At 38.3% G+C, this 18,834-nt stretch overlaps 1 protein-coding gene across 4 annotated transcripts in view; it reads left to right on the top strand.

Annotated features, from left to right (window-relative positions):
• Positions 1-18,834, top strand: part of SMARCC1 (SWI/SNF related, matrix associated, actin dependent regulator of chromatin subfamily c member 1) — a 202,983-nt gene that overhangs the window by 112,816 nt on the left and 71,333 nt on the right. For all 4 annotated transcript variants that reach the window (XM_042929205.1, XM_042929204.1, XM_042929203.1 and 1 more), the window contains exons 19-21: positions 5,901-5,960; positions 14,250-14,508; positions 15,220-15,381. In XM_042929205.1, coding sequence (XP_042785139.1) covers positions 5,901-5,960; positions 14,250-14,508; positions 15,220-15,381 — 481 coding nt within the window. The remainder of the gene's footprint in view (positions 1-5,900; positions 5,961-14,249; positions 14,509-15,219; positions 15,382-18,834) is intronic.

Genomic DNA, 18,834 nt, shown 5'->3' with positions numbered 1-18,834 from the left:
GGGTGGCTCAGTTGGTTAAGCATCTGACTCTTGATTTCGGCTCAGGTCTTGTGGGGTCATTCCCCTTTCAGGCTCCATGATAAGTGTGGAGCCTCCTTGAGATTTTCTCTCTCCCTTTCTCTCTGCCCCTTTCCTCCATTCACACACATGCATGCTCTCTCTCAAACAAAAGAAAACAAAAAAACTAACACCTTAAAAGTAACCACCACATTGGGCAGTGAGTGGCGTTGGAGAAGAACACATTAAATTCAAAGAAATAATCATAAAACTGATGTCTGACTTTTCAGCAGAAATGACAGAAGCCAGGTGTTTATTTTTTGAGAGCGCGAGCGCGAGAGAGAAAATGCAAGCAGGGGAGGGGCAGAGAAGGAGGGAGACACAGAATCTGAAGCAGGCTCCAGGCTCTGAGCTGTCAGCACAGAGCCTGACGTGGGACTCAAACCCATGAACCGTGAGATCATGACCTGAGCTGAAGTCGGATGCTTAACCGACTAAGCCACCCAGGCACTCCAACAGTATAGTAACATTTTAAATGCTGAAGGTAAAGCTGTCGGTCTGGAGTTCTGTATCCAGTAGGAATACCTTTCAGGAGTGAAAGGGCAGACATTGAGAATGAGGTTAGGTTTTCACTAGCACACAGTACAGGAAAACTGAGGGAAGTTTTTTTGGGTGAAGGATGTTGATCCCTGATGGACCCACAAGACTAGGAAGGTATACGTCTAGGGAGACGAATGAATGTACGATTAAATATGAAGAAATATAGACTGTTTAAGCAGTGATCATTTTAAGGAGTTTATAACATGTAGAAATGACCAAAATGGCAGAAAGACAATTACATGGAGTTAAACTCCTGATATAATTTAGAAATGTGATAAAAAATGCTGCTTCAGGTTAAAGTATATAATACTTTGGCAAACACTTTCCAAATACTTTTGAAGGGGATTGGATCTACATGGAAGAACAATGAATGCCAGAAGAGGTCAACACCTGGGTCAGAATAAAAGATGTTTCCTCCTGATTTGTAGTTTTAAAAAACGGTAATAGACTACTTAAACCAAAAATGCTAACAGTAGATCTCTAGGTTTTCAATATGTGTTAAGGACCAAACATGGCTCAAGGTACAGCAGAGGGAAATGGAAGTACACTATATTAAAGTTCTTATGCTATATGGTATTTGAGGATACACCATGACACGTTAGAGATGAGGATTCTAAGTCACAGAGTATTTAAAGACCTATAGCTAATAAGTCAGGAATGGAGATAAAAACAGAATAATACTCCACAAAAAAGTTACTACTTCTCAAAAAAAGTTACCCCATAAGAGGAAATGAATGAGAAAGGAAGGGGTAGATAGGATGAGTAGAAAATAGGGAGGTGGTAGGTTTATATATGACCATGGGGATAGTAATAACCTTATTTGTAAATGGTTGTAGTATTTCAGTTAAGCAACAGGGATCGTCAAACTGCATAAAAAACTAAGAATCATAAATTGTCTGTAAGAAATCTAATTATAAAGTAAAAGAATGAGAGAAGACGTGCCTTCTAGACATTAATCCAAGGAATACCAGTTATGTTAATACTAGTGAAAATAGACATTAGAAATTATTTTACCAGAATTAAACATGGACATTTCATAATGATAAAGGAGTTAGTTAATCAAAAGGACATGATTGCCTTAATTAGGTGTATAGTTCATTAAAAAACTCCAAAATATATAAGGCAAAACTGATAGAATTGTAGTTGGAGATTTCAGTAGTCTGCTCTTAGCAATTGATAGCATAAGTAGGTAGGTAGGTCAGTAAGATAAGACTAAAGTTCTTGGGGAACATTCACCAAAGTATATTCAATTCTGAGCCATAAAATGACTCTCAAGAAATTTTAAAGGAATGATACTATAAAATGTGGTTGTATGATTTCATACACGTGAAATAAATATGGTTAGCTAACCACAACAAAATGAAACTAGAAACCAGAAACAAAAAAACAATACAGAAAATTAACGAAATAAGGAGATGGTTATTAACGAAATAAGGAAAGGATCGGTAAATTTGATAAGCCTCCGACCAGAGTGAGTGATCAAGAAGAAAAGAGAAGACACAAATTACAAATCAGGAAAGAAAGAATATATTACTGATTCTCTGTACATTAAAAAGATATTAAAAATGTAATCAAGAACCTGATAATAATATATTTGACACTTTGATAAGACGGACAAACCCCTTGAAAGCAACAAAATAAAAAACTTTACTCAGGATGAAATAGGTAACCTAATGTAATAGCTTGAAAAATGTCCTCCAAAGAAATCAGATCCTGATGCCTGGAACTTGTAAACATTACCTCATTTGGAAAAAGGTTCTTTTGCTGATGTGATTAAGTTAGAGATCTTGAAGATGAGATAACGCTGTGTTATCCAGGTCAGCCCTGAGTGCCATGACATGTGTTCTTCTAAGAGGTAAATCTAGAGAGATTTGAAGACAGAAGAGGAAAAGGCAGTGTGACCTCAGGCACAGAGGTTCAGATAAGGCAGCTGCAAACCAAGGAGTTCTGAGTCAGCCACCAGAAGGTGGAAGAGGCAGAGAATGAATTCTCTTCTGGAGCATCCATAGGGATTACGGTCCTGCTGACACCTCAGTTCTTGTCCTGGTTGTATTGATTTTGGACTTCTAGCCCCCTGACCTATGAGCAAATGAATTTTTGTTATTTTGAATATTTCATCAAGTTTGTGAGAATTTGATTATAGTAGCCATATGGAACTAATAGACTTGAATAACCTTGTATATATTATATCTATATATATTTCAACATCTTTCTGAAAAGAAAACTCTAGGCCCAGATGATTCTACTGATGCATTTGTACCAAACATTTGAGGAAGAAATAATACCAACCTGTATAAACTCTTCCAGAAAATAAAAGTGGAGAGAACTATTATATTCTTTTATAGTTAAATATAAATACACACACACACACACACACACACACACACACACACACACACGAAGTCACTGAGCTTCTGGCTATATAAACAATATAAATAAGTTTAAAAAAGAATGAATGTATAAAAGAATATGCATGATTGTCCTTAACAGCTTTATCCAAGATAGCCAAAAACCATAAACAATCAGTCATGTAAATGGATAAATTGTAGTTTATTCAAACAATATAATATTCACACAGAAACGAAAAGAAATGACTTCATAAAAAGAGTGTGGTTGAATATCATCGACCTACTATTAAACAAGAAGCCAGACCCACAGACTACATACTGAATGGTTTTACGAAGTTCAGATCCAAGAAAAACTAGCCTCTGATTATAGAAGTCAGAATAGTGTGTACTCCTGTTGGTATCAACTTGAGGTTTAAAGGAGAGAACCCTTAGATGTTGATTTAGGTGATTATATGGGTGTATATGTGAAATTGTATCTAACTGTATACCTAAGGTTTGGGTTTTTTATTGAACATACATTCTGCCGTAGTAAACACCAAAGAAAGCATTTCTAAAACCATGCACAACCCCCACAAACATCTCAAGGATTATGAGATGAGATTATGCACCTTTCTCAGAACTAGTTTTTATCAAGAGGAGAAACTGTACCTTTGTGGCTGAGACGTGGAGAAATGCTCACTGCCACACACCTACCTAATAAATGTCGTCATGTTTAGGTTGTACAGATCTTTCCTGTTATTCAGGTTTTCCTTCCTTAGAATTTAGATGAAATGTTAATGAATGTTGTTCCTCTTGGAATTTTGTTCCTCTGTCTGATTGACAGTCATTTCTGAGATTAGTTCATTAAAAGATGAAACTCGTCTTAAAGTAACCATTAAGGGTTATGGGGCACCTGGGTGGCTCAGTCAGTTAAGGGTCCGACTCTTGATTTCGGCTTAGGTCATGATCTCATGGTTTGTGAATTCGAGCCCCACGTTCGGCTCTGCTGACAGTGCAGTGTCTGCTTGGGATTCTCTCTGTCCCTCTCTTGCCCTTCCTCCGCTTGCATGCTCTCTCCCTCTCTTTCTCAAAATAAATAAGTAAACTTAATAGAAGTCATTAAAAAGAAAGTAATCCTTAAGGAATCTGAGCAATGTATTATGAGTTCTAGCTACATGCCTTTTTGTCCATCTCACAAAGTCCTGCTTTAAGACTTAATTCTACCATGCTTATTTCCACAATGTTTCAATTCCTCTTTATTCTCTAGTTAAAGTAGTTATTTTTAGTACAGTTTTTTGCAAAAATTTCAGAATATGTATTGAATACCATGGAAATCTAGCAAATCATAATTTAACTTTTACCCACAATATGTAACACAGTATGCAGAAAGGTTGAGTCAACAAATTGAGAGGCTTTATTGTCACAAACAAGGAAATCACAGACTATAGAAATTTTCTCTTCATTTTTAAAACTATAATCTACCCAAATAGAGTTTACAGAGAAGGGATATGTTAGAATGTATATTCTGAGTTAATAACATTTGCAGGTAAAGAATAATGTCAGGTATACCACACATCCAGTCTTCTGACAGTCTCTGAAGGGAGCACGGTGTACAAATCAAGAAGTATGAATCAATTGATAAATCTTAGTTTTTAGGTAACACAAAGTTGGTTTTCTTATACCCCCCATGCTCATGTGAGTTGTCAGTTAAAGGGATTCTTTTTTTAAAAATGTTTGTTTGTTTTGGAGGGAGAAGAGGGGGAGGGGCAGAGAGAGAGGGGGAGAAAGAGTCCCAAGCACTCTCCACCCTTAGCATGGAGCCCACATAGCCTGATCCCACAACCTTGAGATTGTGACCTGAGCCAAAATCAACAGTCCAGGGCTCAACCCCCAGTTAAAGGGATTCTTACGGAAAGAATGATTTGCAGTTTAGGGAATTACTTGGTGATTATTTTATTCAAGAGATGTTGAAAATATGAAGTTGTTGCAATTGGAATCAAGAATCTTTCAAGGGGTGCCTGAGTGGCTCAGTTGGTCGAGCTTAGATCATTCTCTCCTGGATGGAGTTCAAGCCCCATGTTGGGCTCTGTGCTGACAGCTCAGAGCCTGGAGCCTGCTTTGGATTCTCTCTCTCTGCCCTTCTCCTACTCAGTCTCTCTCTCTCTCTGAAAAATAAACAGGGGCGCCTGGGTGGCTCAGTCGGTTAAGCGTCCGACTTCAGCTCAGGTCATGATCTCACAGACCCTGAGTTGGAGCCCTGCCTCAGGCTCTGTACTGACAGCTCAGAGCCTGGAGCCTGCTTTGAATTCTGTGTCTCCCTCTCTCTCTGCCCCTTCCCTGTTCATGCTCTGTCTCTTTGTCTCAAAAATAAATAAAAACATTTAACAAAAAATTTTTTAATAAATGAATAAGCATGAAAATATTAAAAAAAAAAAAAAGAATCTTCCAGAGTAATTTATATGTAGTACAATTTGTCTTTGAATCTTAGAAAAAGTACTGTGTTCAAGTTATACCAATTTGTGTTACGTTTATGATATCCAACCAGTTCATGGTATGCATTAAAATATTGTGCCTTTGTAGCTTGAAAAGTATTTTCAAATTTCAAAATAATAGAAACAACATATCTAAATGGTCTATGAGTCCTTAATAGAAAACAAGAAATCTTTGAAATAGGTCTGCCTTTCTGTTGGAAGTTTAGGATCCTCAAGTGTTTTATTTCTGTTGCTCAGGGACTTTTTTTTTTTCCAAAGATTTTATTTTTAAGTAATCTCTACACCCAGTGTGGGGCTCCAACTTAACCCCAAGATCAAGAGTTGCATGCTGTACCGACTGAGCCAGTCAGGTGCCCCACCTACTGCTTAGGGACTTACTTGGTTGTGTGCATAAAACAGCCCCCTGAACTTAGAAGGAACTCCTGCTGAGCTCCATGCTCAGCCTTTAGGAGTGAGTGTCTAATTTTTGGTTTTGTTTCTTTAGAGTAAAGGTGCTAGTGCTGGAAGAGAATGGACTGAACAGGAGACCCTTCTGCTCCTGGAGGTAAGCACATTAATAGTGGAGCCCCTTTATCCACACAGGAGGTGGGTGCTTAGCTTCTGTGACTCGCATTTGAAGTACACCTTTGGAATTAATCCTGAAGTTTTTTGAACCATGTATTGAGTTTTAAGAGAATTTTCTTGGTCCATCATTATTTAAATATCATACCTAGAAGTGATGTGCTGGCTATCAGTAGGGAAGATCAGACCTGGATATGTGTTATTTTGGCCCAGGTTGGGTTGTTTCATTTTAAATCTTTGCCAATATTAAACAATTATTACGGCTTTGCAAAAGTAGTCTAGATCTGTAACTTTTCCTCCAAAATTGGAAGATTTGGCACTTCTGGCACCTCATTCCCATGTAACAATAATTTGCTGACCTTGAGTAGCAGATGTTGCTTTGAAGTGGAATGTTTCTTCAGATTCCAGTTGTTGTTTTTGTAACTTAGCCCACCTCGGTCATTGTAGATGAGTTCTCTGGTGCTGGTGTGCATTTGTACAACCTCCATATTTCCCAGAAGGCATTCCAGAGAAGTAGATGAAGATGCCTGCCACTGAAAATACTGTTTGTTCTTGAAAGTAGAACACTGTCGTAAACTAGTGGTAATTCAAGATATGTCAGTCAGCTTGTTGAATACTTTTTGGAATTCTTCATGTCTTTGGAGATTCTTGAAAATACTTACACAAGTAACTCTTAGCAATTATTTCTACTCTGGAGAGTAAGAGAATGTTAGGTTCCATATTTATCAACCATTTTTGAAGAGGACCATTTATCTTTAGTTACAGAACAGTGATTGGGTAAAATGAAGACTGCATGGTACTACATAGTATTTGTGGGTAGAATGTACGTGTGAGAGCCAAATTAGGACCAAATGAGGAAGTGTACTGTTAGATCTCTTAGGAATGCTTTTGCCTACAAAGAACAGGATGTAACTAGCAAAGATTAAACCAAAAAAGGACATTGTTTTTTTTTTTTGTTCAACTGGCTATCTTTAGATTGGCAATTCCAACATACATTTTACTACTCAAGTACATCCTCAGGTTCCTAGCTTCTTTCTTCTTTTGTTTTCCTTCTTTAGCTGTCTGCATTCTGTCTCTGTGTGTTCTCTTCTGCTCCCAGCAAGGCTGATTTATTCACTGGTTTCATATCCCTGTTCAAAACAGTAAGAAAATTGGAAATGGCACTTCTGGGGCCTCTTCTGGGGCTCTTCTTGGAAAGAAAAGCTTAACCAGAAGCCCCTCGTCAGTCTTCCCTTCTATCTCAGTAATCAAAATGGGTCTCAGTGGTCACCAAGTATTGCAGGTGGTGCTGGGAAAAGAACGAGTTTTCTAGTTTCGTTAATGGGGTCAACCTGGAGGGAGGTATGATTGCTGCTGGTAACTTCTAGTGCTTGCTCTGTTTATAACATTTAGAGCAAAGAACTTGCAGAGGAAGAGAGCTCATTTTCAGTGGAGTATTCATCTGATCCAAACTTGTATATCATGTGTAACATTTGTAATTCAGAAATGAAGCATCAAATAGAAGACTAGACTAGGTCAGCAGTTCTCAAACATTTTGGTCTCAGGATATACTTCTACTCTTAAAAATTACATTGAGGTTTCAAAGAATTTTTGTGAGTTAATCAGTATTTTCTGTATTGTAAATTAAAACTGAGGAAACTAACTTACTTAAAAATAACAATAAACCCATTGCAAGTTTTTATGAAAAATTTTTATCAGAAATAGATTTTGAAAAACAAAAGTGTGTTAGTAAAAAGTGTGGTGTCACCCATTAGCCATATCTATAATGTTTGACTTAATAGAATACAGCTGGATTTTCATATTTGTTTTTTTCATCATATATGTTGTTTTAGTTAAAATACATTAGGACTATTTAGTATCATCTGGACGTGTATTTGGAAACACAAAGAATATCTTAATGACCTTTTCAGATAATTATAAATACTCCTGTAGGAGAGGCTTTCATGGCAGGTACGTATTTTTCAGAATTCTAATTTTCACTTAATCATTGGCAAAAAGCACTCAGTTGTTTTCTTCAAAGTGACACTTTTGACAATCCTGTTTGCTTTTAAGAAAACATTTGCCAGGCTGTTGTGGTGGTGAGTGCCTGTTAGTCCCAGGTGCCCAGAAGGCTGAGGCAGGAGGGTTGCTTAAGTCTTAGGTTCAGGACTGGAGTGTGCTATGCTAGCTGGGTGTCTGCACTAAGTTTGGCATCAGTATGATGACTTCCCAGAGCGAGGGACCACCATGATGCCTAAGGCAGGGTGAACTGGCACAGGTCAGAAATGGAGCAGATCAGAACTCCCGTGCTGATCAGAAAATGTCTGCCAGATATCTGTGCCTACAGACCATGGTGTGTTAGCCATGGTGTGCTAGCATTTACATGCTAGTAAAAATGATGTTCGGGGTGCCTCGGTGGCTCAGTCGGTTGAGTGTCTGACTTCGGCTCAGGTCATGATCTCGCTGTTTGTGAGTTCACGCCCCGCGTCGGGCTCTGTGTTGACGGCTCAGAGCCTGGAGCCTGTTTCAGATTCTGGGTCTCCCTCTCTCTCTGCCCTTCCCTGACTCATGCTCTGTCTCTCTTTCTCTCTCTGTCAAAAATAAACATTAAAAAAATTTTTAAAAAAATGATCTTCAATGAAAATGGCTAGTTGAGCTTGAAACTCAAATGATCACACAGTGCTTTTCCTTCAGATAGCCATCATGCTTGGATAGTTGATTTTTAGTCTTCTTGTGTACCTCACATTTCATAGTACCAAATATCAAAAACAAGTGAACTTTGATGTTTAAATTTGTAAGATTAATAATTTTACAGTAAAGTTGGATTATTTTTGTGAGTGTGGCAGTGAAGAAGAAGGTGATTATTAAGATATTCTTGGGGCACCTGGGTGGCTCAGTCAGTTGAGCATGCAACATCGGTTCAGGTCATAGTCTCGCAGTTTGTGAGTTCGAGTCCCACACTGGGCTCTGTGCTGACAGCTCAGGGCCTGGAGCCTGCTTCGGATTCTGTGTCTGTTTCTCCCTCTCTCTGTCCCTCCCCTGCGCGCACGAGCTCTCTCTTTCTCTCTCAAAACTAAACATTAAAAAAAAAAAAAAAAGACTGGTGCCACTGCCTTGATTCATGCTGAGGGTAGGTGGTTCACTCACCACTGCTTTAGCATCCACCGTGCATGTGTCATCATAGTGAAAAAGCAGCAGTGTCCTGTTGCTATTGTGAAAACAGTTTTGATCTCTTGGTCCCCCTGAAAAATATGGTGCCCCATGGGTCTCCGAGCCACACTGAGATACACTGGACCTGCTGATAGCTCATCTTCCTTCCTTCCTTCCTTTCTTTTTGAGAGAGAGAAGGAGCAAGTACGCAAGGGGCAGAGAGAGAGAGAGGGAATGAGAATATCCCACAAGGGGCAGAGAGAGAGAGAGGGAGGGAGACAGAGACAGAGAGAAGCAGGACTCACCCAGGGCTTGTGTTTTGCCCAAAGCGGGACTTGTGATGGTTCATGTTTCTGTATTGCTTTTAATTTTGTTTTTTGAGTTTTTCCAACAGTTGTATTTGGTTTAAGAAGTTTTAGTGGTGTATTATTTCTTTTTCTTTTTTACATCCCTCTTCTCCTTTTCCTTATTCTGTCTTCTCAATATCTCTGGATTAAAATTCAAAAAGATTTCTTCTTTTTGAGTTTTTACCAACTTTAAAACAAAATTATTCATTTTTGAGAGAGAGAAAGAGAAAGAGAACGAACAGTGAGGGGGAAGAGAGAGAATCCCAAGCAGGCTCCAAACTATCAGCACAGAGCACAATGCAGGGCTGAAACTCACGAACTGCAAGACCATGACCTGAACCGAAACCGAGAGTTGGATGCTTAACAGACTGAGCCACCCAGGCGCCCCAAGTTTTTACCACTATTTTGATGTACTCTCATCTACTCATTTGTTATCGGTAATATGCAGAGAGCTTCTTTTCTGAACCACTTTTTACTTATTTCAGGACTGTTTTGTCTAGTCATGTTTGCCCTGGACGTTTACTTAATGTGTTTAAAGTTTTTAGTACTTGCGGGGAATATACTTTCATGTTGCTTTGGGCTTTAGGGAGTAATTAGTTGTACAGCACCAATTGGAGTATCGTTCTTATCAGTTCTTTTTCTTTCTATACACTGACACTCAGAATTTTCTCCTCTTCTACGTTTAAGAATAGTGAATAGTAAATAGAGTGAGAACAGAATGGCTGAGCTGCTGTTTCTCCTGAACATATTCAAGAAAACCACAGTATCCTTACACAATAGTGCATTTTTTTTTCCTCCTGCAGGTGGAACCTGTAGAGTGGTTGGTTTTTCTTTTAAACATGCAGTTGAATCAACAGGTGTTGTCTCTGCTTACACAGAGGCACCCCAGCAGCATTGCTTACCACTAACATCTTCTATTTCTGTAGTTTATTTATTGATAATTAATAGCTTAAGAATATGAAGCCAGATGAAAATTTTTTAAAGGATTTATAACCAAACAACCAAAACCAGTCAATTTTTTCCTAATAAATAGATAAATCTGGAAGATGCATTAAGGTTTATTGTTTCCCCCCCAATCATATCATTTTATTAGACAAGTATATCACACAGGCAGCACCCCAACTATTTTAGATTATTTCTGAGACCACCTGCTTTTATTTTAAAAACACCTTATTTGATATGGTCTCTCATCAAAACACACACAGTTCTTCTGTGGAATGCTGCAGATTATTATCTATGATTTTGTTTAGTACAATGTCTTATTACATATATTGGAGGCATAGTTTCAGCTTTGCAAATAACCAAAATAGAATCTACACATTGGATGAATAAATGGAATTTGAAAAGACCTTGAATGAATTGGTAGACATGAAGGCTACATAAGGCTTTCTGTTAGCTTTTTGAAAAAATACATTGCGTAAGATCAAGATGATGGAGACTTATTTGAGTAGATTTCATTTGTAAGATGTGTGAGGAATTCCAGGGGTTTCACCTGAAAATGTGTCACCAGTTTAAGTCGCAAAAGGCTGATAACTCAGTCTTCTGAGCAGTTTGACATTGCATTGACAGATTCAGGGTGCCAGAATGGAAGAAGAAACGTCAGCATTCTATTTCATAGTGATTAAGGGGGTTTTTTAAAGAGGCTTTTACAATATTAAGTCCTCAGCTTGTAACAGTTGTCTTCCTGGTCATTATAATTGTCCCTGGGCTTGAAATTGACAAGACCTGAGTCTGGGAGCTTATTGGTTCCTCCCTTGTTAACTTCAGTCTTTCTCCTGCCTGCTTTGTTTTCTCATGCCTTGTGTTTATTTTCCCTTAGATGATTAGTGGACATGAAATCTTGTACCTGCAGATAAAATCCATTAAGGTTATTAACGTTTATCACTGAAAGAGTTCCCCACATTTTTTATACTGGTTAGATTACAGAAGCAGTAGCATTGGAAGATACTCCGTAAACAGCATCAAAGATTTGCTCATAGTGTGCATGTCCCTGATACACCTTTCCTTGATATGCTACCCAAGGAGTTGTTTTTTCTGTGTAATTTTGAATTACATTTTAGATGAGTATGTCTTCCAATTAAAAAAATATTGTCTTGAGGAAGAGCCCTTTTTTACAGGTTTTGTGTGGGGTTTTTTTGTTTTGTTTTTTTACATTTGGAGCCATGGGAAACACAAATTCCTTTCCTGGTCTAGTCCAGTTCCCTGTGGTCACGTTCAGCAGATTTTATTTGTTACTGTGTTTAAGGCACCGCAGCAGACTCTGTAGACTGAGATGGCTAGGCCATAGTCTTTGCAGGTAAGGGATTCAACGGAAACAGGTTAAAACAAAAAAATGAGTGCAGTGTCCTCAGCTTCACAATTGGAGCCGTACCCAGAGCACAAGACAAGTACATAGGGATGGCTGTGTGTCAGGGTTGGGTGGATGAGACTCAGTGTGTGGCTTCCTGGGAATGGGACAGCTGTATTGTTGGCTCCAGTATATGATATTTTGGGTACAGAGCAAAGTGTCCACAGGCACAATGACTAGGAAGACTATTTCTGGATATTCCTAGAACATGAAAGAGTAGTGAGTAGAGTGGAAGAAGTAGGCAGAGTCCCGATCCTATGTGGACTTCATTCAGTAAGATAATAACGAGCAAGGAAATAATTTTAGGCAGGAGAGAGACAGTGTCATGTGTGAAACATAGTTCACTCTGGCAATGGGAAGAAAGATGAATTTAAGGATAGAGAGAGATGGGTGATTCTGAGAATGCAGGTAAGGAGCCAGCTCATAGCAGGAAGAATGAAGGTGTTTTATACTCCTGTAAAATGTCTGCTAATATATCAGCCTTCCTCCTCCTTCCCAGCTAGTCTGTCACCACCACGTTCTGTTTGAAAACATGTCTTTGATTCCCTGTTATGTAATGCTGCCATTAGTGCCCAAGCTCGGAACTTCACTCGTTTCTCAGCCTTACACTTTTCGGAATGCTCTTTGTTGATTTTTGCATGTCAAAGGGTTCCTTAGTTTTATTCTGGAAAAAACTGCCTGAACTTTCTTCATGAGGAAAAAAATAAAGGAAGAAATTTTTTTTAAGTAAATTTCTTTGAAAAGTCTGTGATAGAGTATCCTAAGAAAATCTCCCCATAATCAGATACATAAGGTGGTCCCTAAAGTTACACATTTCTGGCCCCAACGACCTTAGTGAGAGAAATTGATTTTTATTTTTTGTTACATTCTAGGTCTTTTTTCTAATTCCTTCTAGAACTACCTGAGGCCACTGGCTATCCAGAGGAAACCCAGAATTAGCCTTGTTTTTTCAAGGGATTTAAGAAATAAGATCATTCTCTGCTGTGGGTTTTGAGGAGTCCACTGCAGCAAAGAAGGCAAGCCTGGGTCGGCAGTTGGAGCCCTGGGTTAGGAATTCACTTACGTAAACATGGAGAGAACCATCGTCATCACAAGCTCAGCTCACAGTGTAGCTCAGCAAATCAAGCTCTAGAACAGGATTTTTCAGCCTCCCACAATGAACATTTGGGCCAGATAGTTTTTTGTTGTGGTGGCTCTTCTTACGTGCATTAAAGAGAATATTTAACATCATCCATGGTTTCTACCCACTAGATGCCAGTAGCACCTCCTCAGTTGTGTCAACCCAAAATGTCTGCATACATTGCCAAATGTCCCCAAGGAGGCAGAATTGCCCCTGGTTGTGAATCCTGTGAGAACAGCAGCTTTGGTTAGCTACTGAATAGGTTCTTACCCAGTTAATTCCTCGACTTTCTTCGTACCACGTATTTCTGATTCTCTTTACAACCTTCTGTCCCTCTCCCCCTTAGAGACTGCTTTTACTCTTTTTGAGGGTTTTTCAGCATTTTTCTCTGAAGAATAAATTTTTAAATTGGAAATTTATATACTTCATAAATTTTAGCCTCAGTTTCTTAATTTCTAACAATAAAGACTTGGAGTTTGAATGGGATTGTGTTGAACCTGCTATTCTGTTTGGAGAGAGTTGACATCTTAATAATATTGGGTCTTGGGGCGCCTGGGTGGCGCAGTCGGTTAAGCGTCCGACTTCAGCCAGGTCACGATCTCGCGGTCTGTGAGTTCGAGCCCCGCGTCAGGCTCTGGGCTGATGGCTCGGAGCCTGGAGCCTGTTTCCGATTCTGTGTCTCCCTCTCTCTCTGCCCCTCCCCCGTTCATGCTCTGTCTCTCTCTGTCCCAAAAATAAATAAAAAACGTTGAAAAAAAATTTAAAAAAAAAAAAAATAATAATATTGGGTCTTCTAATGGATGAATACAGTATATCTCTTGATTTATTTAGGTCTTTAATTTCTCTCAGCGTGTTTTATTTTTTTCAAGCATGTTGTTCTTACATATTCTTTATTACATTTGTTCCTAGTTATTTCGGTTTTGTGCTATCTTAAAGACTTTTTTCCTGTTGAAAACTTTTCATTGCTTATACATAGAGAAATATAATTGAGTTTTTGTTACCTGTCTATCCTCTGACCTTGCTAAACTTTATAGTTTTAGTATTTTTCTGTGGACTTACTAGGATTTTCTATGTAAACAGTCATGTGTGTATTCGTGAAAGACACTTTTTCTTCCTTTTATATATGTGTTTTTTATTTTTCTTGCCTGAGATTTAATGTAATTAGAAAAGCAATCAAATCTACCTATTTTCTTACATCAAGTATAATCATTTTCATTATTATTTTTTTAAACCCCGAACTGTTTTTAAGAACAGTCATAGGCTTTTGATATTGTTACGTATTAGTTCCTTGTTACCTGATACTAAAGCACCTGGATTTTTCTGTTGTAGGCCCTGGAGATGTACAAGGATGATTGGAACAAAGTGTCAGAGCATGTCGGAAGTCGTACTCAGGATGAATGCATCCTCCACTTTCTGAGGCTTCCTATTGAGGACCCGTACCTTGAGAATTCGGATGCCTCCCTGGGGCCCCTAGCTTACCAGCCTGTCCCTTTCAGTCAGTCAGGAAACCCAGTCATGAGCACTGTTGCTTTTTTGGCATCCGTGGTGGACCCGCGTGTGGCATCTGCTGCAGCAAAAGCAGCTTTGGGTATGGACTTTCCTGAACCGTGTTATCAGCACAGTAGTTTCAGATAATAGCCTAGTACTTGCCTTTATATATGTGTTGTCTCTGAATGGCAGGTTATCAGCTGCTATGTTTATTTCAGTTAGCAGAAAGTCAGACATTACCTCTTTAAGCTACCGTATTAAAGAGTATTACAACATTTTTAACTAAAGCACTTAAAATTCATAGTTTTAAAATTAAGAGCATTTATTAAGAATTGGAGGGGCAAAACAGTTTTTTGTCGTACATTTTATGATTCATTTGGACTTTGACATAACCAGCAAAAGGAACCATTTAACGTTGTTGGATTTTATTACAATTAGAACTTTGTCACACTATAAACTCTTTTTCAGCTTTCTAGTTGTTTAATCCTTGCTATTTTCTTTACTATCAATCTAGCTTGCAGAGTTAGGTTAAGTTTGGGCAGAAATTTTGATTGTTACAGACGGAAATTTAGAGATCTTTGTTACTTACACAGCAGGATACTGCGACACATAAGTTAAAATGTACAATCTTAGAATTTCATCAGCGTACGTGACTACCTCATTAGGCATTCTTGTTTTGCTGGAATAGATAAGCCTGAGCACCCAGAAAGGTCAGTGCTTGTAAGACACTAATGTGTCAGAGTCCATAGTGGTCTATGTTAAAGCAAATATTTGCACACTAGGTCATGCTTGCATTTTGATTCTTGAACAGAGGAGTTTTCTCGGGTCCGAGAGGAGGTACCACTGGAATTGGTTGAAGCTCACGTCAAGAAAGTACAAGAAGCAGCTCGAGCCTCTGGGAAAGTGGACCCCACGTATGGCCTGGAGAGCAGTTGCATTGCAGGCACGGGACCTGATGAGCCAGAGAAGCTTGGTGAGTCACAGCTGTCCCCACGGGCAAGGGTAGTAGATGCTGTATTTTCCTCTCAGCTTGCTAAAATAATTGGGTTTGTTTGTGCTTAAAAGAAAGAACAATGATCAGTATCAATTTGTCCTTAAGATTAACATTTGATTTTTTTCTCCTATCATTTTCTATTATGGTAGATAGAATTTAAAGGCTGTTTCAGAACTGTTAATAACATCACAGCTGTGAAGTATTTGATGCCAGTTTTTAAAATTTATTTGTTTGTTGGCTGGTTGGTTTGTTTAAATAATCTTTATACCCAGCATGGGGCTCAAACTCACAATTCCGAGATCAAGAGTCACATACTTCACCGACTGACTCAGCCAGCCAGGCACCTCGTGATACCTGTTTTTATTTTTATTTGTTTGTTTATTGTTTATTTAGTTTTGAAGGAGAGAGAGCATGAGCCAGGGAGGGGCAGAGAGAGGGAGAGACACACAGAATCTGAAACGGGCTCCAGGCTCTGAGCTGTCGGCACAAAGCCTGACATGGGGTTCAAGCTCAGAACTGTGAGGTCATGACCTGGGCCAAAGTCAGACACTTAACCAACTGAGCCACCCAGGCTCCCCTAATGATAACTGTTTTTAGATCTAGTTTTTGAGCATACAGACATAAGAATACTGAAAGGACTTTTGTGATTATTTCAATTTATAAGTTGCTGGGTAGGTTTAAGTTCATTGTTGTTTTTCATTACTTTTTAATTGAGGTAAAATTCACATAACATAAAATCCTCCCATTTTAATCCTTTAAAAGTATAGAATCCAGTGGCTTCTGGTACGTTCACAGTGTTGTGTATCTGTCACCAGTATCTAATTCCAGAACACTTTGATCACCCCAAAAGACAATCCCATACCAATTAAGCAGTCATTTCCCATTTGTTTCTCTCATGAGCCCTGGGAACCACTAATTTGCTTTCTGTCTCTATGGATTTGCCTATTCTGTATTGTTTCCTGTAAATGGAAGCATACATTATGTCGGCTTTTGAGTCTGACTTCTTTCACTTAGCATAAGGTTTTCAGGTTCATCCATGTTGTAGTGTAAAATCAGCACTTCATTCCTTTCTGTGCTGAATAATATTCTTTCAGTGGATATTCCATATTTTACTTATCCATTTATGAGTTCATGTATATGTGTACTGTTGTCACTTTTTCACTATTTTGAATAATGCTGCTATGAACGGTGACTACTGTTTTGTGAACATAGTTTGTTCGATTTTTGGTAGGAATGGAATTGATAATTCTATGTTTAGCTTTTTGAGAAACAACTCAACTGTTTTCCTTAGTGGTTGTACAATTTTAGGTTTTCACCAGCAATGTATGAATGTTCCAACTTCTCCACATCCTCACCAACACTTGGTTCCCCCTCCCCCACCCTTTTAAAAAATAAACCACAAGTGGATGTGAAGTGGTATCTTGTGGTTTTCATTTGCATTCAATTTGTGGAGTGTTGCCATCTTAACAGTATGAAGTCTCAATGAATACAGGATGCCTTTCCCTTTAATTAGGTCTCCTTTAAGCATTGTTTTGAAGTTTTTAGTTGTATGTTCTTGACACATGTTTTATATTTCCTTTAGTTACATTTATTCCTGTGTATTTTTTCTTTTGAATGCTATTGTAAATGAGATTATTTTCCTGATCTTGGGAGGAATGCATTTTGTTATTAAGTGTGGTATTAGTTGTTGGCTTTTCCTAGATTCCTTTTATCAAATTTGGAAAATTCTCTCTATAATTTGTTGAATGTTTTTATCCAGAAAATGTGTTGGAATTTGCCAATTGATTTTTCTGTATCAGTTGAGATGGCCATGTGGTATTTTTACCTTATTCTTTATATATGTTGTATTAATTGATTCCTGCCTGTTGAGCCACTTTTGGGTTTCTGGGATAAATCCCACTTGATTATGGGAGTTATAATATTCCATTGGATTTAGTTTGCTTCTAGTATTTTGTTGAGGATTTTTGCACCTGTATTCATAAGGGACATTTGTTTATTGCTTTTCATTTTTTGTGGTATCTTTATCTGGTTTGATGTCAAGGTAATACTGGCTTCCAAGAATGAGTCAGGAATTGTTCTGTATTTTATTTTATTTTTTTTTTTTTGAAGAATAGGAGAATTATGGATGTTCATTCTTCTTTTAAGTGTTTTCTGGAATTCACATGGGAAACCATCAAGTCCTGATTTTTTTTAAACTGTATTCACATTTCTGTTTATTTATTTATTCATTCATTCATGAGAGAGAGAGAGAGACTCCCACGAGGTGCAGAGAGAAGTGGGAGAGAGTGTGGAGCCCAGAGCAGGGCTCCAGCTCACACAGTGAGGGGCTCGAACTCATGACCCATGAGATCATGACCTGAGCTGAAGTTGGATGCTTAACTGACTGAGCCAGGCGTCCCATGGGTTATTTTTGTTGTTATTTTGTTTGGTTTGGTTTGGTTTTCTAAGAACTGATTCCAATCTATGTACTTGTTGCAAGTCTGTTTAGGTTTTCTATTTCTTTTTGAGTCAGTTTTTATAGTTTGTGCCTTTCTAGAAATTTGTCCATTTCATATACATTGTCTCACCTATTGGCCACACACACACATACACACACACACACACACACACACACACACACACACACAAATCATAACAACCAAAAGTGAAAACAATGCAAATGTCCATCAGCTGATGAATGGGTAAACAAAATGTGGTATTAAAATGGAATATTATTCAGCCATAAAATGGAATGGAGTATTGACATATGTGACATCACGGATCATCCTTGAAAACATGGTATGTAGAAAGAAAAACAGAGGAAGGGTGCCTGGGTAGCTTAGTCCGTTGAGTGTCCGACTTCTGCTCAGGTCATAATCTCACTGTTCATGAGTTCGAGCCCTGCGTCAGGCTCTGTGCTGACGGCTTGGGGACTGGAGCCTGCTTTGGATTCTGTGTCTCCCTCTCTCTCTCTCTCTCTTCCCCTCCCCTGCTCATGCTCTGTCTCTCTCTGTCTCTCAAAAGTAAATAAACATTGAAAAAAAAAAAAAAAACAGTGAGGAGAAAATATATTATTTAATTCTAATTATATGAAATATAAACAGGCAGATTTGTAGAGACAGAAAGTACATTAATGGTTGCTTAGGACTAGGAGGAAGAGGCGCAAAGGAGGATGATAGCTAAAAGGTATAGGGTTTCTGTTTGAGGTGATGGAAAGATTTTAAAATTTACTGTGGTAATGGTTGCACGTATGTGGGAATATACTAAAATTCGTTGAATTGTACTCTTTTAATGGGTTGATCATGAATTATATGGCAGTAAAGCTTTTTTTTTTTTCCACCATGTCTTTTTACATTCCTTTTTATTTTTGTAAGTTTGGTAGTAATATCCATATTTTCATTCCTGATTTTAGTACTTTGGTCCACTCTTGGTTTTTGTTTTTGTTTTTCCTTC

Source organism: Panthera leo, chromosome A2 (assembly GCF_018350215.1).
Source record: "Panthera leo isolate Ple1 chromosome A2, P.leo_Ple1_pat1.1, whole genome shotgun sequence".
NCBI lineage: Eukaryota > Metazoa > Chordata > Mammalia > Carnivora > Felidae > Panthera > Panthera leo.
This window is presented reverse-complemented; position numbering and strand designations above follow the sequence as displayed.